Below are 24,831 nucleotides of genomic sequence, written 5' to 3' on the forward strand. Positions count from 1 at the left end.
GGGGAGGAGAAGAACAGGAGGAGGGAGAGACACACAGAGAGAGAGAACTTAAAATAGCATTGGTCATTTGACACCACAAAGCTTGTCCACAGTGGCATAGCTCTACTTTCCCTAGCAAGGCCACATGTTCTGAACAGCCAGCTGAGGACCAAGTATTCAAATGCCTGGACATGGGGAATGTCATTTAAATCACCACAATATTGTATTTCCCTTAGATCTCTCTCCTGAAAGTTAAATAGTCTTGTATTTTCCTTACATATTACATATCATGATTTTATTTACCTAGTACTTTGAGTAATTCGTTGCTTCAACAGATTATAAGCCTCATGTGGTAGGAACTATATAAGAGGAGACTTTTTAATTCCAATACAGTATGATCACATAATTATTTGATCAGGGATGATTGTGTAAACTGCTTACAGATCTTTTTTTTAACTGAAACACTTGAAATGTTTATTGCATGGAATAATATTTTCATTTTCATATTCTAGATTGTAAAACATGGAGAAGTATGTTATACCAATAGAATCATTAGCTGCTTAAAGAGACCATTGGTTAAATGGTGCATTGTCATATAAGCTTTATAAGTGATTTGGGTCTTGCCAACTGGCTTACATTTGTGAATTGTTTAAATACATACCAGTAAATGAGTTCATTATAATAAAAACTTAAAGCAAATGGTTTTCACTTTAATTTTAAAGAAACTCAATAGCAAAGAGATGGTCTGCAAATTCAGAAGATAAAAACATAATTGATATGTTTCTCCCTGATAATAAAGTACCTCTATAAAGGATTTTTCTTTTGCATGTAATTTTTTACATAGTACTTAAATTTTTTTTCTTGAAGTGAAATATCTTCTTTTTATTCCATAAAAAGTTAATGTGCCATAGGAGATATGTTACTTGGAAATTTAATGAGCTATTAATTTCTAATAAAGCAATGAAGATTAATGTGCTCACTCTGAGCAAAATAGCACTCAAGTTGAAATAAGTATATTTGAGACAATTTAGTCAGATCATTTGAGAATCAAGTTTTTATAATTTGGTTTCTAGTAAGTTTATTTTTGAAAGTTTACCCCTTGATGTGGAGTTCATTTTAATAAAAGAGCAGCGGATGTTAGATTGAGAAATGGCTCATCTTAAAGATTTCTGAAACTTTGGAGAGATGAAAGTGTCTTATGTCATAGCCCAGTTTTATACAATATCAATCATTAAAAAGCAGACTTTTCCTACCCGATGCCATGGGGTCAAAGTATATTCCAGATTCTTCTAAAAGGAGAACATTGTTTAATCAATACAAGCCTTTCTAAGTCAATAGCAACAGAAAGGAAAGCTGGTTCTTTAGCAGTTGGTTTCCAACATTTTTAAGTAATGCAGACTGTTACTGTGTTTAAGTGAAAGTCTCATTTTTTCCTTTTTATAACAGACATTTGAAATACCTGAGCTATTACAAACAAGGAAATCATGAAATTTGCAGGCAAATGCATTGAACTAGAAAAGATGGATCCTGAGTGAGGTAACCCAGAACCAGATAGACACACTTGGTATATACTCACTTATAGGTGGATATTAGCCATATAATTTAGGATAACCATACTAAAACCTACAGATCTAAAGAAGCTAAACAATAAAGAGGACCCTAGGGAGGATGCTTAAATCTCATTTAGAATGGCAAACAGGATAGACAACAGAAGCGGTGGAAGAGAGGGTACAGGACAGGAGCCTATCATAGAGGTCCTCTGAAAGACTGTACACAACAGGGTTGAAGCAGATGCAGAGAATCACAGCCAAACTTTGAGAAGAGTGTAAGGAGTCTTATGGAAGAAGGACCTGGAGAGGACAGAAGCTCCACAAGGAGACCAACAAAGCCAACAAATCTGGGCCCAGGGGGTCCTGCAGAGACTGCTGCACCAATCCCAGACCATGCATAGAGAGGACCTAGACCTCCTGCTCAGATGTAGCCTGCAGGCAGCTCAGTCTCCGTGTGGGTTCCCCAAAAAGGGTAGCAGGGGCTGTCTCTGACATGAATTCTGTTACCAGCTCTTTGATCACTTCCCCCTGCGTGGTGCACCTTGCCAGGCCACAGAGGAAGAGGATCCAGACAGTCCGGTTGAGACCTGATGGTAGGGGAGGAGGACCTCCCCTATCAGTGGACTAGTGAAGGCATATGAGGGGGGGAGAACAGGTGAAGCTAGGAGAATATGAGGGAGGGGCCACAGCTGGGATGGCAGGGGAGGAGGACTCGTTTTCGGTGGACTAGGGGAAGGAAATAGGGAGGAAAAGGGAGGGACTGGGAGGAGATGAGACAGGAGGCTACAATTGTGATGTAAAATGAATAAATTGTTGATCACCTCCCCCTGAGGGGGGGGGGGCAGCCTTACCAGGCCACAGAGGAAGACAATGCAGCCACTTCTGATGAGACCTGATAGACTAAGATCAGAAGGAAGGAAAAGAAGATCTCCCCTACCAGTGGACTTCAGAAGGGGCATGCGTGAAGAAGGGGGAGGAGGGGAGGGTTTGGGAGGGGAGAAAGAAGGGAACTACAGGGGGGATACAAAGTAAATAAAGTTTAATTAATAAAAAAAATTTTTTTTAAATGACTAAATTGTAAAAAATAAAAATTAAAAAAATACCTGATTCAAGGTATTAAAGCAAAATGTCATTATTAATGTGAATGTCCACTATTTAGTTGAAAATAAAAACTAATTGTGTTACATTTGTCATAGTATAGTTGAATAATATTCTAATGGTTCTTAAACTATAAGAACTGAAAACCACGTTGATAGTGAATTTCACTGGTGAAATATTACCCAATAACTTTAATTTCCTGGCAGGCAGTAGACAGTGATTTATAATGTAATGAGCTGTCGATACTGTGGCAATGCCTGAGTTCCATTATTTATAACCGGATACTTTGGAATTGTCTTTGAAGCAGAGTTAAGAGTTTTGTGAAGACATTTTAAGTACAGATATTAATTAGAAAGAGAGAGGGTCAGGGGAAAAGGAAGACACACCCGTGGGAGCATGGGCCTCTCAAGAAGGATTGGCCCTGAGTATTCTAACTCCATAGTACTTACTATCAAAATAGCTCTACCTCACAGAGTGTTTGATATTCATTTGCCTTTAATGATTGTGTAGTGATAACTTTAGATTATAACAGTTCTAAAAGTGGTATAGAAAGTTCTTCTGCTCTTGCTGAACTCCTCTTTATATCAACAACTTGCAGAAGAGTTAACAGCCATAAAACAGAAAGAAACCTTAGACAGTGCTCTGAAGTAACTGTTGGCGTTTATTAGATGTGACCACTGTTGCCTCTTATGTCTTTTCTTCTCTGGACAAGATTCAACGAAGGCTCACTTTGTTATATCAGTTGAGTGTTCATAATTTCTTTCAGCTGGTTAATCATCTTTCAGATGATTACCTATTCTACCCTCTGTGTCACAGCTTTGGCACTCAGTTACTTTGTAGAATGTCTTTCCATTTGCATCTTTTTTGTTTTTTGAGGCAGGGTTTCTCTGTGTAGCTCTGGCTGTCCTGGAACTCACCCTGTAGACCCAGGCTGGCCTTGAACTCATGGATGACCTGCTTCTGCCTTCCAAATGCTGGGATTAAAGGTATGTTCCATCACAGCCTTGCTTCCATTTGTGTTTTTCCAGTATGTTCTTAATGAGAAGTCTCTTGGCCATGTTACCATCACTCTCAGGGTGTGGCATTGGAATATGTCAGTATGGATTTCTGATGATGCTAACCTGATCCATCCATTGACATGGTATTTGTGTGGTTTTTCCACTATGAATTTGCCATTTTTCCTTTTTAAAGAGGAGTTTCAGATCCAAAGGGTCTGACAATCCAAAGGGTCGTTTTATTTTAACTCTCTAGGCAGTTTGAGTCTAGTGAATAAATTGATTTCACACTCTTGTCACAAGGACTATCTTTCACTGAGGCAGCTTTAGGAATATTTTAGCTTTATTGACTTGGTGACTAAGGAGAAAGTAAGAAAGTAAAAGGCTTCCCATACATATCATAGTTGCAATCAGATTAGCCTAAAACTAAATCATTGTTCAGTCTGATGTAGCTTTTGCAGTGAGTAAAACTTTATTAGTTGAGTAATGACCAACTAACTTGTTCCTTAACATTGGAATTATCATCTATAATATTTACTATTATCTGGTTTCCGTAGATAACTGTATGTGAGGGATTTAAAGTATTGAAGTAGATTATCTCTTAGCACGCATACACCTGAGCAACACTACTAAATGGACTCTGTGTATGTGTGTGTGTGTGTCTCTTTCTCCTTCCCCACCCCACCGTGTGAGAGACTAATAATTATGGAAGAGGGCATGAATTTGATAGGGAGTGGGGGAGAATATGGGAGGATTTAGAGGGGCAAGCGGAATAGGTGAAAATGATACAAATATGCTACTCATGAGTTTCTCAAAAATTAAAGTATTAAAATATTTTAAATCCATATTATTTAAGTTGTGATAGTTTTATATCTATAGGAAGATGAAAACTTCGCAAATTGGGTTAACTTAATTGCAATCATTTAATCTGTTTTCTTTCTTTTATCTTATGGCCTAATTTCCCCTTTCTATTTTACTTGTTACTAAAATAAAAGATGTACTTTTGTGAGACTGAGTAAAAAGAAATTGCTTTTACTTGTTTTTCTTGTCTGAATAAATGAAGAACGGAAGTAAAATACTGCCATCTGTTTTGGAGATGCTAGGAATGGAACCCAAGGGCTCCTACTTGGTAGACAAAAGCTCTGCCTCTCAGCAATATCTTAGTCCTCCATTCTTGTAATGGTATTTGTAGTAGAATTGGTTTTTATTTAAAAAAAAATTAATGTTACTCTAATTTTATAGTATATTTCTAGAATTTTTAATTAAATATGCACCTCTGTCATAAAAAAATCCATGTACTTTTTTACAGTAAATTTAATTAAGCATTTCTTGTAAGTTCACGTCAGTGTTTACCAAGGCCCACTAATGTTGGAATTCAGTTGTAAAATGGTAGATTAATTACCTTTTGTATGGAGTGAAATGAGAATCTCAGATCTGCAAAGTCAGGAAATGTAATTAGAATCCTCAATTGCTTAGTCAGTGCATTGGAAAACTGAATGCAGAAGTACAGAAAAGGGGCCAAAGGTTGTTAAATGTAGCACATCACACACGTTTTACACTTTATTTAATGACCCAAGTGTTTATTACTATGAAGTAAATGCACCATTTAAAGAATTATGGTGGAATTGTGAAGCATTAAAAACTGCAATTAATTTTAGCCTGAAGTATGCAGTGTGCTCATTTTGCCTGAAACGTTTTCATTATCATCAGTATTTTTCCAGTTATTAAGATAAATCTTTCCTCATTGTGCAGGACTAGCATGTTGTCTATAGAAAAGCATGCACTAGAGACTGTTGAAAGTTAAAACTAATGTGTGCCCCCACACGATATAAACACACACAAAAATAATAATAATAAATGAAATTAATAAAAGAAAGTGGTGTTTGAGTACAGTCTGAAGAACTTTGGGTGTATTACTTTTCTTCACCTCTTCTAATACTGCAAACTTTTTTAAAAAATTATATTTTTAATTGAAATAGTATTACATTACATTTTCCTTTTCTACCCTCTGGCCCCTCCTATGCCCCCAACTCTCAAGTTGATAGCCTTGGGGTTTTTTGTTAATTGTTGTTACACACATACATATGTAAATATATATGTATAAATATACATAAATGTAACTTTCGGAGTCTGTTTGTGTGTGTGTTTTCACACCTGCCAACTTTGCATTGAGCAGCCAGAAGGGAGTCTCATCTCTGAGTGAGGCTAATTCTTCTTCCAGCCAACTGCACACTTTTAGAAGTGTCTTTAAAAAATACACAACTTACTTTTAAAAGGATTATTAAAATATATGCATATTTGTGAATATACGTTTACATCTGATTTCAGTAACTATTCCTTCTCTGATTAGTCAGAAGAATATTGTATAAAAAAACTTTTTTGAAAAAAGAGAAACATTTCCAGAAAGTGCTTATCTGTACTTCAGATCTCTGAACTCCAGTAGCAACAAGCAGCCTCTCTGAATAGCATGGTCAGGAAAGTAAAAGCAACTAATTTAACTCTTTTTGTAAATATAGATTCTCATTTTTCTCACTTATAGGAACAGTTTGTACAGTCAAACTTGATAAAACACATGGTTTTTAGTTTTAGAAAGTAACTTGTACTCACAATGGAAATATAAGAAAATACTGAATCCCACAGCTAAAAAAATAAAGCATTAATATCACTTAGCAGTTCATGCCCTTACGGAAACAATTTTATGTAGATCCATAGGAAGAAAAAGTTTCTTTTAGCTTTTTATTTAGGTGTAGAGGTATTGGTATCTCTAGTTTTGTTGTTGTTGTATTGTTTGTATTTTTCCTTGTAAAATCTTTCCCACATATTTCATGTACTTTATTTTATTATTGTGATTTAGAACAAGTAGCTTTCTACTTAATATTTAAGTGTTTTTGTTTTGGCACATTTTAAGTTTGCAGATAACAGGACAGAGCACTCCTAGTTCTTTTTGTCCAGTTGACTGTATTGCTTCCATCTTGTATAACCATCAATTACCAAGACTAGAAAGTTAACCTAAAAGGATTTTATTGACCATCCTGAGGTATATTTTCAGGGTTTTCAGTTTTCGCAGAGGTTATTTTGTGGTCCAGTGTTCCCTGCTGCACTAAGTAATTATGCTGTCTTAGTCTTCTCCAATTTGTGATGGTTCCAACTTTTGCCATTCCTGACCTCGGCATTTACGCAGACTTCTGTTCCGTTGTTTTGTCGAATATTTTTGGGTGCTTTGCCATGATCTGGTCAAGGAAAGATGGTGCAGGCTTGAGGCAGTGTGCCCTTCACAGTGCATCACAGTGGCTGAGTGAGACTAAGAAGAGCAGGGGATACTGATATTGATCATGTGGCCAATGTGGTATTTCCTGGGGTTTTGGCTATAAAGTTATGTAAAGAAACAAAAGGAAATGTGGGCCTTTTTATAATCCTACCTTTGAAAGAAATCCTTTAAAACAGCAGTTTACAAGGTAAGCCTAATGTCTTTATTTGAACACTAAAGCTTGAATCCACAATCTTCCGACGTCAGGCAGTCCTAATGAGACTTAAGCTATGGACAGATGACAAGAGTGGAGAAGTCCCCCTTTCAGTGGACTAGGGGAAGGGGATGAGGTGAAGAGGGAGGGAGAGTGGGACTGGGGGGAGGGAAGGGGCTTCAGTCAGAATATATAATGAATAAATTTTGAAGAAAAAAATTAAAATTAAAAATAAATAAATAAATAAATAAAATGATTGGCCATTGTGTGACATTGGTTTTCTCTTAAGGAAAAAGATGTGTAAGTTTTATTAATTAACACTTCTTTGTGCTATTATCAGAAGAGAAAAACATTTGACAGTAAGGGGAAAGAAAAGTCTTTGTCTCAAATCATTGCCACAAGCTAAATACCATGTAAATGGAATCTTGCAAGTGCTATGCAGTAGTGTTTCCCTTGACAAACATGACAAGTGTTTATACTTATTTCTCTTTCCCAATAACTCTTCATTCTCTGCCACCTAGAGTATTAGACCATTATTCCATGTCCCTTGTATGCCTAGAAATAACCACTTTCCTCCTTGCAATCTTGTCAGTGTAAAACACAAAACAAGGTTACAAAACCACATTTAGTCATTAGGTATTATGGGTGTTACTGTAATATGACTGCACATTTTCAAAATTCCACATCTGATTAAAGGTACTACAAGGTCGTTGGAATCAATATGTTTTCTGGAGTTTGAATAACAAGCTTAAACGTTAAGAACATGCCTTCATGCTTTCCAGTACCCCAAAGGGTATGTTTTCTTGACGGTTGCTTCAGGGATCCTTCATGAAACAAATGTCAAACTTGTCAGGACTGTCACTAAGACAACGATCCGTGTAGCGGGGTCTTCTTTCACTGGGAAACAAACAGATGTCTTGGCTCAGCAAAGTGAAAACCCCTGCCATCAGAGGCAATGTCAGCTTTCATTTGCTACCTAGTAGTGAAGAACACTGCGCTGAAATCCTTCCTTTCTTTGCTGTACACGTATTTGTTAATGATATGTGATCTGTTGCCTGAATGAATTTGTTAATCTTGAACTGTATGTGCAGTTCTTATAAAATTGGCCTACAATGTTAAATGTACATAATTCCAAAGGATAGTCCTATCAGAGCTTTACAGGATAAAGCTGGAATGATTTTACTTAAGGTAAAATCTATTACTTTCAGTTTTATATGTTATACTACAGCAATTTCAGTGTTATATTCTAGCAATTAGACTTGATTGTCTTTTACTCCCCTGCATGATCCTTTGCTACACCTAAGTCACAGCTATATCCATGTAAAATAACAAATAGATAGGCTTGTGATGGTTATATAAGTGATTCAGGATGTAAAACTGGAAAATTTTTAAGGAGCAATTTTCAGAATAAAGAAAGAGCCAAGATAGTGTGCATCTACCTAAGAGGAGGCAGTGCTGGAAGAGACATGACTTTATAGCCATGCTTCCTGATTAGGAAGTCAGCCTAAGACTGTGGTATTGATGTGTTAACATCCAGCGACTTATTTCTGTTATGTGTTACAAATACCAAACCATTTGTAGCTTATGGAAATTGCAAAATTTTATTTTACTTAGCATCATTCTCCTAGAGCTTCTACTCATGAAATACGAAAGCAAAATAAATAGATAATGCCTAGACCTTAGGCTTCTCAGGCTTATTACCTCATCCCTATATCTCTGTGTTTTTCTTTTTATGTGCATGTGTTTTTTGAGTGTGTGTGTTTGTGTGTGTGTTACCCACAGAGGCTAGAAGAATACATTTGGATCCCCTGAAACTGGAGTTGCGGATGGTTGTGTTTCTCTATTAGTGTGCTGGGGAATTTATCCTGGTCTGGAAGAACTGCCAGTGTTTTTAACCAATGACCCATCTCTACAACACCTTTACATTTGTATTTTGAGTTAGAATAGTGTTAAGATTGCTAGATAAAGCTTGATACAGTTTATTAACCAGGAAGTCATATTGGTCTGCACACTTAGTAGACTGTTCAGATGATAAAGGTTTTGTTTGTTTCCCATGACTTGAAGAATATGAATTTTTAGTGGTTGTATTGGAGAGATGGCTTGGTGGTTGAGAGCACTTGTTGCTCTTGTAGAGGAACTAGCACTTACATGGTGGTTCACTGCCATTTGTAATTCCAGTTTGAGATTTAACACTCTCTTCTGCGCTCCAGTCACAGGAATGGATGTGGTACACACACATATTTGCAGACAAACACTCATACAGTTAAAATAAAATAAATAAATCTAAAAGTTCTAGCTGTTTGGCACATACTGCTTCAAGCATTTTTGCTTTCCTTTTTTGTCAGTGTTGTTACTCTGAGTCAAGATTGCTGAACGTGTCACTGCTGAATAAGGAGTGACAATATGACTTTTAAAAATATGTGTTAATTTACACAGGCTTCTTAAACTGATAGTTCATAGAATTCAGAAAACACTGAATAGACTCCAATTGTCTGCTAACTGCACCTATTTAGATGGTAGGAATAATGTAAAGAAGAATCCCTGCTTTGAAAGGCATCTTGACAAATTTGGTGCTGCCTAACAAAATGCATTGTCTTAGTTACATTTCTATTGCTGTAATAAAACACGATGATCAAGGCCACCTACAATGGAAGTGTTTAATTAGGCATATGATTTTGGGACATTAGAGTAGGTGATAGCAGAACAAAGGCATGGTGTCATGAACAACTGAGACTTAACGTCTTGTTCTACAAACAAGAGGCAAAGTGGGCACACGAGATAGGACTAGCATCGTAAAACCACAAAGCTACCCTCAATGACACACTTCTAACAGCCCCACAGTTCCCAGTCATTCCCAAACAGTTCTGCCAACTGGGATTTAGTATTCAAACATAGAATCCCATCAGGGCCATTCTCATTCAAGCCACTACAGCTTCTTTACCAAGTGATTTTGTACACTGACAGTGTCTCACTAGTAGTAGGCAGTAGAAGGTAGAAAATTGAGATCTAGTTTTGAATGGGATATAACTCAAATGTAATTTCTAGGAACTCTTGTCTAAAGAAAGCAGCTACCTGTTTACTAATGCCTCTTTAGATGTCAGTTGATGGAAAATCATCTACTCATTAGAGAAGCTGGAGGGAAACGTAATTGACATACAGAAATAGTTGTTGGGAAAATATATAAAGTTGTACTGCCAAGATGATGCTAAAATCCGCCTGGTAAGTCATGTATCTATAAATGATTTGGAATGATTGGAAATATTGATGATTTCTCTACTTTTCCTGATGTTGACAGAGTCTAAGTTATAAACGCCAAGGAGGTTAGAGAAGCAGAAAGGATGCTTTCTTCACTTTACTGATCATAGAAAAGGGTTTTGTTGTTGTTGTCTATTTTTGTTTCTTCCATAGAAAGCAATTACATATGCCTGATTTACATTGACATTAAACAAAATTCAAAAGTTATTTCATTCATTTAAACTTGGTTTTTATGAAATACAGAAGTACAGGTTGGTATTTTTAGAGATAACTGGTAATTACTTTACCTAAAGATACTTAAGAATTTCTGTCTATGCTTTAATTAACTCAGTAATGTTTTAGGCAGTAACCCTACTGCAGTTAGTAAAAATGAAAGATCATATTGATAAATCAGAACTAAGAGCAAAGCAAGACTGCCTGGCACTCGGATATTGTTGAAGGAGCATGCATAATAAGATAGGCTACCAATTATAAGATGAAATATTTTTCCAGACTCTTACTATTTATACTTTGAAGGCCACCCCTTAATATTAAGCACAAGGAACATTTCATTCCTGGTAGCAGACATTATGATGTCACTTCATTATCCACCATGTGCCACGGGAAACCGATGTGAATTATGAGGCCACCGCTTAGAATCGAAACTGTAGAAGATTGTAAGCATTCTACAGCATGACATGTTCATGTTTCCTATTTTAGAACTGACTGATCTTCAGATAACATATGGTGGTACAAGTAATTGAAAAATTGACAGTCCTGTCAAAAAAGTATGCTAGATGAAACCAAAATGCCATGCTGGAGCACATGAAGTGTCTTAGAAGTTAGATTTATTGTCTGTTATCAAAGTGCAAAGTAAAGGCTATCTGGTTTCCCTACTACAGAGAGCACTGTTCACAGGAGCAGGTGTTCAGAAAGTAATTCTGAAGCCTTGAAAACTTGATTGCTTTTAATCAACATTTAGAAGAAAATACTGTGTATTTTAATTAAATGTTGATAATTTTATAATTATAGATATATAATCTTTTCTCTAAGGTTTTTGAAATCAGAATAGTATGTTCTTTTACTGGAAAGATTGTGTTAAATATGTTGTCAGACTAAAAACTAAAATTTAGGATTTAATGCTTGCTAACATTTATTTTACAGGAAGATGAAAATGAAGCGGAAAAGAACAATGCATCTCAGGAGCTCAGCATGGAGCAGAAAAATCCAAAGAAATAAAGATTTTTTTTTTTTTTTGGTGTATTCTGAAGTGTTTACAACTTATGCTGAGGCAGATAACATTTCTAATTTGTACAATGTGAATTGTAAAATCTAATTTGCAAAATTGTTCTCAATAAAGTCCTTGAAATAGGAGCTTGTATTTGGAATTTATCCTTTTTTTGTTTTCTTTTATTTTTTAAACCAATTCAACTTTGATTTAAAATTGAAACCCTCAAAATACCTTTTGGTTGGTTGGTTGGTTGGTTGGTTGGTTGGTTGGTTGGTTGGTTGGTTGGTTTTTTTCACATTGTTGGTGATGATGGGTTTTGTTTTTGTTTCAGTTTTTGTTCTTTGGAGATAGGGTTTCTCTGTGTACCCTTGTGGGCCTGGAGCTCCCTATCAGGATACCAGGCTCTCCTCAAACTCACAGAGATCCATCTGCCTCGGCCTCCATTGCTGGAATTAAAGTAATGAGCCTCCAGCCTTTGAAATGTTTTTAAAGGAAAGAAATTGTCAAAAAAAAAAAAAATACAAGAAAAACATTTTCATTATCCTGTAACCTGAGTACCAACACATCTGAATAGCCTAAAAGAAACATCTGCAAATATGTTATTCTTTTTTTATTCTTTTACTGTATTCCATCATCATCTTCAAAAAGGGGTTACCAGAATTCCAGTTATCAATATAAAGAAAACCCAGTGTTCTGGTTTGCTTTGTTCAGTTTCTGTTCTGATAAATGACATAGTGAAAAGCAACTTTGGGGAAGAAAGGGTTCACTGCAGCTTACGCTTCCAGGTCTCACAGAGCCATGGAAGAACACAGCTTACTGGATGGCTTGTCTAGCTCCTGCTGGGTAGCTTTCTTACACAGCCTGGGCACAACGCCTACGCGTGATGCCACCAAATAATGAGCTGAGCACAGCCCTGTCAGTGAAGACATTGCTCACAGATATGGCCACATGCCACTATGATTAGTGCGGTTACCTAGTTAAGCTTCTCTCCTTCAGCTCAGTCTAGGTTTGTGTGAAATTGACAAGAAAACTAACCAGGACAACCAACATAATTTAAAAGACAACAGAAACACGGAATGCTCATATATGCAAACATGGAAAAGCAGCCATTATCGCTGGAAATATTGATGCATTAGCTTGTCACATGATACTCTAGGTTTTCAGAGAGGATATAAAATACTTTTAACAATCCTTGCTAGCAGAGATGTGCCATGATTCTTAAGTCATAAAATATTTAATATTTAATAAGGGAACTAGAGAGATAACTCTGGTTAAGAATGCTTACTGCTTTTATAGAAGACTTGAGTTTGGCAAGTAAGTTATATAATGCCAGCCTAATGAGATCCAACATTTGTGGCCTCTGTAGGCACTTCAGTTCATGTACACACACACACACACACACATACACACACACACACATACACAATCTTTTTTAAAAAATAGTTAATAAGGACCTATGTGTCTGCTCATACAAACTTTCCTCAGCTCTTCAAAAACAAAACATTCTATGTGTTTTGTTGACTTATAAATTTTCCAAACTATCTCTGACCTTTATTTTCATTAATATTGTCAAACCATTTATCCTCCCTGTTTCTGACCTCTACGCTGTTATTTGCCAACTCCAGCAACGAAATGAATCTAGTTGCAGTTTGTAGAACCAAGTATTTCTGGCAGATATCTTTGATTGTTGAAGGTAGAGTTGCTTAAAATCAGAGGTAGGACTTTGGAGTACTTATAAGAAAATGCCAGCATGTGGCGTTCTCTCTTATAGAATCGAATTGGTTTATTTTCCCTGGAGCTGTATTTTTATCACATGCATCTGACAAGCTCAATAAATGTGTGATAGTAGGATGTGCTGACAGCTTGATACCATAGGCTGAAATAAAGAAAACTGCAAGTAGGTCAAACAAGTTCATTGAAGAACAGCCTCTAATCTGACTGGAAATCAGGAAGGGATCGCAAGGTTACAAAGCAGACTCCCTGGATAAATTCTGGACTGAGCCAAAGGAAAGGCTGAGAAAACAGTTTAGAGTCTGCACAGGGGTTTGCAGTCTGCAATATCAAAATCACTGTGATACTTTTTCCTGCCTGAGTCTATTTTAGCATAGCTGTATTTACACAGGTTGATGTTTTATCTTTTATTATTTTTTTTATTTTTTTGCTGGCAGTGGTTTGTTTCATTTTTGTTTTTGTTTTGAATCAGGGTCTTTCTGCATAGTCCTGGCTGTTCTGGAACTTAATATGTATACCGGGCTGGCCTTGAACCTACAGAGATCCTCCTGCCTCTGCAGTGTTGAATTAAAGTTGTGTGCCACCATGTTTGGCTCTCATATTGAAAGAAGTAATGATAGGTATTTCATCCTTATCAGGCACATTGCAGGTTCTGGGTTATGCATATAGTTGTGCCTGTGAATGTGAGAATGATGCTGTTGCTTTCCCCATTTTAATAATGATCAGTGTGGAGCTTAAGGGAAGTACATGAACTAAAGCTGTGTACTGTGATTCAATAACAAGAGTTTAAACTCATGCTTACTCCGAAATATCACAATCTTTACATAATAGTCACTAATATCATACTTCGTTGGCCTGCACTTTTCCTTTTACTTCACCTATAATTTTCTGCACCAACATTTTTGTATTTTTATTTTTTTAGATTTGTTTCTTACTATTTTTAACTGATTCTGTATATGGATATTTGCATGTGAGTGCAGGAGCCTTCGAAGCCAGAGAGGCTAGCACCCATGAAACTTGTTACTGACAGATGTGAACTGACCAAGTGGGTGTTAGGAATCAAACTCTTAACCTCTGCCAGAACAGTAGATGCTTGTAATCTTAAAGCCACCTCTCCAGGGTGACAACTTTTATTAATTTTATGACTTTTATTAAATGAAATAGAGGAAATGCCATAACTACCACTCTTTATATTCTAGAATAGAATCCTCTGTGTAATGGACCAGCTGTGAAAATACCTATTGTTTCTCTGTGACATTCTCAGGGAGCTTTGTCCACTTTTGAAAAAAATTGGTTCATTCAGTTTTGGTACGGTGTCATCTGCTCTGCTGATGCCTGCATTTCTAAAACAAGCTGTTAATGTGAGAGAGACAGTGGGAGACATTCTGTAGACATAGTGTTTGTACTTAAGTAATACCTTTATTCAAAAGTTTTCATGCTGGCCCTTTAAAAAAGTGTTTCAGTGTGCCAGCATGATGGTACAGTGACAAAGGGCCTTTGCTGTCAAGCCTGGGACCCACATGGTGGAGAGAGCTGACTCAGGAAAGTTGTCCTTTGGCTTCCACATATACACCTTCACCAAAATAAATACAAAGTTTTTAAAGATTAACAAAATGTACCCGTTACTTTAGGAGAGTGAAAGTTAGGGTAAACATCCTTAAATTTTCCCTTAGGGAAAAAAGTGTGTATGAATTAGTCAAAAGCATAATCCTATACTTATATACTTTGTATTAAAAATGTATGGGATTTTAAAAAAGATTTACTCATTTTTAAAGTCGTGTGTATGTTCTGCATGATGGTTTGTGTTCCTGTATGCAGTGACTGCAGAGGCAAGAGGCATCAAAACCTCTGGACCTGAAGTTAGGGGGAGTTGTATGTGCCCAACATGGTTGCTAAGCGCCAAGCTTGGATCCTCTTTCGGAGCAGTGAGAGTTCCTAACTGCTGAGCCTTCTTTTCAGCCCCATATGAATGTCTCAGAATGCCGCAAAATAATTATGTGACTGTCATTAATCACTTTATTTGCATGTTGTATATTTTCACACTATATAGATTGTATTACATATGAGATCAGTCTGCCATAACAGAATGTGTGAGGATGCTTGTGTTAAAACACAAGAAGTTTTAAAATTTCTAGATTGACACTTAGTAGGGTATATTTTCTCTTAGGCATTCTCTCCCTAACTTCCCTGAGTTGTATTAAAGAATACTGCAGCAGTATCTGTGGCAATATAGATTCTTTATATGCATAAAAAATATAACTGGCATATGATCTATAAGTTGATTTCTGAAGAGTGTCCTCTGTAACATGATGTCTGCCTGTTTTTCTTATCCCTTGAGCCTGTTACTTAGCTTGTTTCCTAGCCAGTACCAAGTATAAGTAACACCGTGCTGAGACAGCCTGAGACTAACGATGTGGGAGGCCTGGAGAGCACGGCTCTCATGATGCGTGTAAACCTCGCCATTGAAAGGAATTGTGTTCATGCTCACTTCCAAGTCGTATTTCTTCATAACCTCCAAGAATTTAAAAATAAAACAACCTTTTATTAGTCTGTCTCTATCACACTGAGGAGCGGCCTTTTTTTAAAAAAACTGTGTTTGGTTTACGCTCCTTCCTTAGGTCTAGAGTACAAACAGCAGAAGCAGGCAGGGTTGCCACACTCACACAGCTGGCTGCCGAATAAAATCTGCTAGATACACGTTCTTCAATCCATTCAACCAAACTTGAGTAAGATCACCAATATGCCACGCAGTTTTTTGTCACAAGATCTTCAGAGGAAAATGACAGCAGATGCTGCTCACAGGTATTGTTCTTTCCACCAATAAATTTCACCAGATACATTTCCACTAAATGCACCCATTCAAATGTGTAACTCAATAACTCCAGACAAATGTGTACCTCCATGTGCTACACAGGATCCTCCACAGGAGCCAGAGATGGAGAGATTTATCGTCACAGAGTGGCCTACACAATAGAGACTGGATAACCAGACAATGGCTGGCTGAACAATGGAGAAAAGAACCCAGCAGTTGCTTGAGCTTTGAACCTGAAAACCTCAGCAGTTCCAAAGCAATGGTGGGAGCCTGGGAGATTCCTGGAGAGCCACTGGTGTTAAGCCACTGGAAGGCCAGACAGGCTGGAGTCTGAGGTCAAAAGAGCACAGCAGTAGCAGCAATAGTCTCACCAGGGAAGAAGCAAAGACAAGCAGGCAAGGGCTTTCCTTCATATCTCTATGTATGAGCCTCCCACTGGAAGTCACTACCTCTGAGAAAGCGTCTAACCCCATTTAGTTAATGCCTTCTGGAAGAGCCGTGATAAAAAAGCCCTGAGACATGTCTTCTCATTGACTCCAGGCCCTGTCATGCCAATGGAATTAGCCATTATATCATGTGACCTCGGTTTCGATCTACAGAGCACTTCCACCCCTCAAAATGTTCTTTCTTGTAGGTTTGAAGTCACACAACCTTGTCATAGTCCCTGATTTACCTTCTTTGTTGAAGTTTGCCTGATCTAAAATTTCACAGTGAAATCACAACATATTTTAAGCTTTTGTGTCTCATTTCACTCACCACAGTGTTTTTGAAACAGTATGTAATTTATGTCTACTTACTAATAAAAATGTTCTCGTCATGTGAATATACCACAATTTGTCCATCTGTTCAGAGACATTTGAACAGACATAAAATGGTAGAAACACAAATAGCCAAAAAGCACACGAAATAAAACATCATTAGTAATTAGAAAAAGACAAGTTAAACCATATATCCACCAAGCTCTGTGTGTGCGTGTATGTTTATGTGTGTGTGTGTCACTGTGTTATCTGACACAGTAGCCCCTGGCTGGCCATATGTACCCACTGAACAAATGAATTAGAACTACTTCAATTTAAGATGTGGACTTTGGAAAGTCACTAAAAAGTAATAGCAGTATCTCCATAGTTTGCATTCTGATTATGTGTTGAAATGCTCTTTTGAATAGATTTATTTACATTTTCATTTTTTAAGCTGTGACTACTAAATAATTTGTATTTACATACTGGGAATTGTACTGGACTCCTGAACCGTGGTCTTAGGTTGTAATTGTAAGTCTGTAAATGAATCTTAGCAAGATAAAAAAAAAAAAAAACAAACCTGAAAATTTCATATACTGTTAGTGAAGACATAAGATACTAAATCATTTCAAAGAGAATTTAGGGACCTTTTCTGAAATCAGTCCTTTAGTACATGATCCAGTAATGCTACCACTACAAGAATCCATGTAAGAGAGATGAAAATATTTTCACTTAAAGATTTGTACAGAATATTTATTAACAGCCTTATTCATAATGTCTCCACCCTGGAGCCAATTAATGTTTCTATTCAGATATAAGACACACTTCAAACTGGATATTTCTTTCACCTGTGTAAAGTATTTCACAAAGTTAAGCTCTGATTCTTATAGCTATAACAATAATGTATAAAAAGCAATCACTACAAAACTACTTTGAAAATGTAAATAAAAATCTAAAAAAATAAACAAAAGAACTACAAATTTTAACATTCAAAATATGATGTAGTCTACCGCAAAAGGCATCTGAAAGACTCTACCTAGCAGTGTTTCAAAGCAGACACTAAGACTCATAACCAAACCTTGGCAGAGTGCAGGGAATCATATGAAAGAAGGGGAGTTAGTATGATATGGAAAGGATAGGAGCTCTACAAGTACCAAATATATCCAGGCACAGGGTCTTCTCTGAGACTGACATTCAACCAAGGACCATCTATGGATATAACATAGAACTTCTGCTTGGATGTGGCCCGTGGTAGCTCAGTAACCAAGTAGTTTTCCAAAGTAAGGGGAACAAGGACTATTTTTAACAGGATCTCAAGGGCAGGCTCTTTGACCTCCCCCCCCCCCCTCAGGGGAGGAGCAGTCCTGTTAGGCCACAGAGGAGGACTTTGCAGCCAGCCTTGAAGATACCTGATAATACAGGGTCAAATGAAAGGGGAGGAGGTCCTCCCCTATCAGTGGACTTGGAAAGGGGCAGGGAGGAGACCAGGGAGGGAGTTGGGGATGGGGAGGGAATGAGGGAGCGGGATACAGCTGGGACACAGAGTTAACAAACTGTAACTAAAAAGAAAAATAAAAATTAAAAAAATGATGATGTAGTTTATTTGAAAATATTCAATAGAGTTAAAGCTTTTTTAGTGATCTTATATTCTATTTTAATTTTTTTCTTAAATATAAGTATGACTACGTGTTTCAGTGAGTGCTATCCATTTTTCTTGGGGTTAAAAAGTGTAAACGAGAGGACAGTAGACACATGCACCCTATTGCTTGATATTGGAATATATGGGGGCTGCCTTGAGTCTTATTTGCACTCCGGGGGCCAGTGACTTCCCTTGGTAGCTTTCTGAGCATCCAGATGAAATCCAGGTGAGGGCAGCAGCTCTGCTCCAATACCTGTAGAAATGTGATAATATTATTCGTTTTGTGATGTATTCAAAAGAGTCACTAATCGTTTTCCTTTAAGCAGAAGCACTGAGTGTATCTGTATTTTCCTGTCTATGGTATGTTTTTTTTTCTCTTTTTTTCCAGTTGCAATAAATGTTTGTTTTTTAAAATGGGATGTGAACAACTTTCAAAAAGGAAATGCCTATACAGTCTTGCATGGCTACGTCAAATGTATTGCAAAACCTGTTGAAAAACAAGCAATAAATTAACTTGATTTGACATGTCTCTAGTGCCTATGGTTCCTAGGGCCTGTTCAGGTTTCTGTTGATTGAGTTCTGATACTGCTTGGGACTAAGGCATCTTCCTCCTGATACCAAAATAAATAAGATTCCCTCTCAGTTGTGAAAGTTGATTAGAAAACTATTCTGTTTTCATTACCTTTTTTACATAGCCATGAATGACCAAATTTCTTCTCCATTCCAGACTTTCCTGAGCAATCATAGCAGGTAATAAATGTCTTCCCATGGTGAATTCATTGTGGACTCCATGACTTTGTTATCTGGAGAGGAAGTTAAGCCCTTAAAGCAACAGTGTGAAAGTACAAGCAACTATGGTACAATTCTGATTCGTTTTAGAAAACTCTTAATTTCCCAGCTACAAAGCCAAATAAGAACAACCCTTTAAAACTATTGAGCCATGAAATCCATTCTCCTCAAGGGCTTTAAATTTGGGAACACACTCGTGAAATTTATAGCTTTGATGAGATATATTTTGCCTGAAGTCAGGATGAGAGTTAGACCATTGGTTTCCCAGCATGACACCTATGTGTTCTTGCGTGCGGAAGATTTCATTAGGCTCATAATAACACAGCCAACATCACATTAATGTTTACAAGGTTGCTTTTGTCACTTTTACATCTTCCATTTACACCTACAGCATGCTAAATAGCTCACTCTAGAAAATAAGACACTGCTTACACTGCTATTTTCAATGAAGTGAAATAAAACCACCCTTTTCATATTCATAGTGTTCAAGCCACAGACTATCTATTGCTTCTAGAAACAATAGATAATTGAATCAGACCAGACGCCCATATAAACCTGCATGAGGTAGCTTTCATTGTTGGCACTCGATGATCAGAAAATGTAACAGGGCATTTCTGACTCTACCATTTGGGGTGGAGCCTGATCTAAGGAAGACATGAGATTATTGTTGCTTTTAAAGATAGGTAAACTTCTTCAGGACATGCAGACTTCAGGACAATGAGCACGAGAGCTTGTTAGATAAGACCTAATGTATCAGAAAGGCAGCCCACTCTACAGGAGTCTGCCATCTGCCTCACAATGAGTAAAGAGTCTGGCAGGAAGAAACCCATTATTTGGAAATGGTGATGCTCTTTTTTTATTATTATTACACATTGAAATTCTGTGATTAAGGAAATTAGCTCTGTAAGTTGTGTCCTTAAATTTGTTAAAAATATCTAAGGTGTTTTATCTGTATGTTTACTATCCCCTTACCATGTACTATTATTATTGACAGCCTCAGACACAAATGTGATGAGGAAGAGTACAATAAAGTCTGATGTACTCCAGAGTGAGACTAAACAATTACTGATTTTTTTGTCTTTAATGAGATGTAAGAAGATAGTTGTTTTGGTTTTTAATTGTGATTATATATAAAGCATAAGGAGCTAGACTCTAGGTTCACATCTGTATTTTTGTACCTTGAGCAGAAATGCAGAACTTGTCAGAGCTGTAAATCATGAACAATCCAGAGTATTGTTGAACTGAACCAGCTTTATATATTATACTAAGGAGAGATAAAACTTGTGCTTTCAAACTGTTGTTTTGTTGGTAAAATTAAATTAACAAAAGGAACATCTGCTTGGAGTTATGGTACTTTCTCCTGGGGAATACTTTCTTTTGAGGCTATCTTTTGGGCCCGCATTGATTTGGCTTTTATTATCTGATTGAATCTAATTCTAAAAGCCAAGAATAGTCTCATGGAAATTTCCTGGTACAATGTTTGTCTTCAGGATCTTTAGACACATTTGTTCTTTCTTCCCTCCTCCTAGCTCCTGAGGGGGAAATGTAAAGTCTTGCTCAACAGTTATAATCCCAGTTTTGCATACTGTCATCTGCTAGATCTCTATCATTTCATCATCAAGCAAACTGAATCTTTACACTCTTGAACAAAACAATCCTTCAAGGCTCTGGTTCTGTTCTCTAAGAGTTTAATTGCTTCATTTATTTTTAATTATTTTTTAGTAGTTGAGAGTTTTATACAACATGATTGATCACTTTGTATCCTTTCTTTTTTTATAAACACACCAAGAAAGATCACGGAGTGCTGCCCAAATATTCTTACATCTGTGGTCTTCCACTGGAGCGTGAACCACATGCCAGAGGTTATACTCTTAGAGAAATCTCTCTCTTCCCTCTCTAGCAGCTAACAATTGCCAATAGTTCCAAAGTAATGGGTGGCATTCCATGCCCAATTCCTAGCTTTATGCTGTTATTTGATCTAGCTCAGGCTTGCACAGGTCTTGTGCATGTTTTCACAACTACTGTGTAGCAGCCCTGATGTATCCAGAAGATGCTATTTCCTGGTAAGTACCCATAACATCTAGCTCTTCCACTTTCTCTACTTGATCTTCAATAATCCCCAAACCTTGGGATAAGGAAGTGCTGCGTATATGTTACTTTTAGAGCTAAGTATTCTTCAGTCTATTTTTCTCTGTGCGTTAGCCATTAATGGGACTGTGCTAATCAGCAGTTACTGCAAAAGAAGCTTCTCAAATGAGCATTGTAATATTGACCTATGGGTATCACAATAAGTTATTTGATATAAGCTGGCTCAATACTCTGTCCATTTACGAAATAGAAGTAGTAAGTATTTCCTTAAGGTTATCACCTGTCCAGCCAAAGGTTCTTGGCCTGATAATGATTCTAAATATGAGTGTCATCTCATGTAATTAGACTTAAATCCAATCAGAAAATTGCTGGTTACTCCCATGATGTTTGTGTCATTATTGCACCAGTGAACATCATTGGTTACAAGACCAATCATTATTGTAACTATCAGGATTCATATCTGGGTATTACTTTGATCCTCTGGTAGTGTGCATAGCAGATACTACCACTATGAAAGCCAGCCAGTGGGAATGAAGCTTTCATGTCAGCATCTGCTAGATGATTTTTTTCATGTTCTATGATTCAAGTATTTGGTGTCTTTGGCAATACAGTCTCACCATCAAGATCTGGAGAGAAAACCAAGAGCAATGCCAATATCCTATAACGTTTGGAGGTATTTGACATCTCATTCACCAACAACTCCTCTTGCACTGTGATTTTATTTATTAGCCTCTGACGTCTAGTAAAGATATTTCTCTGTAATGGGATAAATCATATATGAATGTGTGTGTTTGTATACACATATACATATATATGTATATATATTGAGTATATATATATATATATATATATATATATATATATATATATATATATGGACTCTTCTACAGTAGCAGGTTTCTTATATTTTATGAAAAGTCTTTGGTGTTATTAATTCCTCATACTCCCCCTTATACCGTACCCTCCACTCTTCACACTGAATTTAACATTTCTGCTTCTTTTAACCCCTTATACAAGTGCATTCTATCTCCTACCCCTTAAAACCCTTACTGATGCCCCCTAGAAATTAATTTTTTGGCCTTTATCTCATATAAATGAGTAATGCAGAATTTATCTTTCTGTGAGTTGTTCATTTCACTCAATATACTTTTCTCAAAGTCCTATTGTGGTATGTCATGTGACAGGATTTCCTTATTTTATAAAGATGAATAATTACATTGTTGACATGCCACACTTCCTTTATTCATCAGTCAATGGAAATTTAGTTTACTTTTATCTTGTGATAGTTGATATATTTTGTCATTCATTCTATTGGTTATGTTTCTTGTCTAGAGAACCCTGACTAGATATCTTTTATTGCAGCTGTAATTCTGCAGAAGGTATACATTTGTTGATGTCAACTATTTTTCAGTATTTTGGGTATACTGTTATACCTAAATCATTGTTATACTGTGATATTGTTGTATTATATAATAATTCAATTTTTGTTTGTATGATTTGGGGGACAGGATCTGTCTTTATAGTACATGCTGGTTTTCAACTCATGATATTTTTCCTTTAGCCTCCCAAGTGCTGGGATTATGGCTATGTTTCCCCATGGCTGTTTTACTTTTAAGTTTTGATGATCTTCCTCATAATTCTCAACAGAAAACACACCATTGTCTATCTCTAAGAACAATGTACATGGATTTCCATTTTTTCGTGAGTCTTTCAATCCATGTTCCTTGGATTGACACATACTTCCTTAAGCACTGCAGAGTTCCTGCTTCCTCATGCAACTGAGGAAAAGACTTTCTTCCAGTTCTCTCTGGCCCTTCCTGTGAGCATTCACTGTCCTTGTACCTCATGTAATCACTGCTCTGTTTAACCCTGTGCTGTACTCCTCTGCTACTTAACAACCTCAACTATAAACCCAGGTGAGTCAGTCAATGCTCCTAGGTGACCAAGGTATGCAAAGTCCACTTCAAGTACAGTCTGGGATGATATTAAACTTTAAGATTTTATTTGGAGTTCTCTAAATGTCCACAATCCACAAAGTGTATAAAGGAAGCAGTACCAGGCTCTCTGAAACCCTCAAGCGTGTTTATAAGAAAGATCAAAAGAGTCTTACATATATATGGTTAAAACATACATACTACTCAGCTCCTCTGTCCTGTCTCCCCAGATATACTTAATAAACACAGCGACTTTGTAAGATCCGCCTTCACTGACACATCATCCTGTGCATGCGTGCTCATTCTGTGTAGCTATTGTAGCTTTAGTACCTGCCACCCGATTATACTATCCCTGGTTATAGTCTTGTGCTTGAATATCCATAACTGATCCTTTGCTCATCAAACAGCCTCTACTCTGAGCTACACTCTGTGTGATATGCTGCCCTGGTTCTCAGTTTAGTCTTGGTGCAGACAGATAGAGAGAGAGAAGGTTGTCATGATTAAATGTTCCAGAGGAGGCTGATAAATGAGGCTACAGAACACAGAGTGGGAAAGCTAAATAAGCTTAGTCTTCGGGAAAAGGATCTGAAAAAATAACACTTGAGGCTGGCTGTGAAGGCATGTTTTTATTTTTTTAAACAGAGGGAGTAGTTAGTGTGAGAAGTACTTCAAAGAAACAAAATGACAATAGACAAAGGCAAAGTCTGCAAAAGCTAAAAATAATTTATCTTCTCTGAATCCAAGAAAATGCCACTCAGACAGTGCTCAGAGCATTGCCTGAGAAGATATGAAGAGACTTTGTCAGGAAAAGCCTCTGGTTTTGTTAAGTACTTTGCATTTAGTTCTTTATAATTGGATAAATACTTAAATCACACGTAGCTAAAGAAATAGCTGAGGTAGCTGTACGACACTGCCAAGGCCAATAATACCACTGAAGTGTATACATTAAATGGTTAAAACAGCACATTTTATGTTACGGAGTTTGCCACAATTTTAAAAATTAATAATAGGATACAGAAAAAGGGCTACTGTAAATGGGTAAATTGTGAAATATATGAATTGTATTTTAATGATGTTGTTTGGAAAAATGAGCCCCAAAGACATAGTCCACATGGGAAGTATTTAAAGCACTGATACTCCAGCTCTGTGCTCTGGTCAATTAAGTCCGAATGTCTGGAGGTGGGCTAAGCATCACACACCTTGTGAAGGGCTCCAGGCAATTCTAATGTGCAGTCACAGTACAAGAGCACTGCTGAAGGCAATAAGGAACCAGGGAGGAATTTTAATCAAGGAAATAACCTGATCAGATTTTCATTTCAGGAAATCCACTTTGTCAATTGCATGGAACACAGATCATCAACTTTTCAGCTCCACGAGAGAAGCCATGTGGATGGCAGTGGAATATCAATAGAGACTACGATGGTAGTAAACACCTGGAAACGGCTCAAATTTCTCTTAACTGACAGCCAGACAAAGGTTAGGACACGTGTAGAAGAATGACTACCCAGCGAGGAAATACCCCATCACCTGGTGGTACTAAATTGACTCCTGAA

At 37.0% G+C, this 24,831-nt stretch overlaps 1 protein-coding gene across 1 annotated transcript in view; it reads left to right on the forward strand.

Moving 5' to 3' along the window:
- Positions 1-11,691, forward strand: part of Phf14 (PHD finger protein 14) — a 147,134-nt gene extending 135,443 nt beyond the window's left edge. Inside the window, exon 18 of the mRNA XM_055612742.1 lies at positions 11,482-11,691. Coding sequence (XP_055468717.1) covers positions 11,482-11,556 — 75 coding nt within the window. The 3' untranslated portion in view covers positions 11,557-11,691. The remainder of the gene's footprint in view (positions 1-11,481) is intronic.
- Positions 11,692-24,831: the final 13,140 nt, after the last annotated feature.

Source organism: Psammomys obesus, unplaced genomic scaffold (assembly GCF_907164565.1).
Source record: "Psammomys obesus unplaced genomic scaffold, mPsaObe1.curated_primary_1811, whole genome shotgun sequence".
Classification (NCBI taxonomy): Eukaryota; Metazoa; Chordata; class Mammalia; order Rodentia; family Muridae; genus Psammomys; species Psammomys obesus.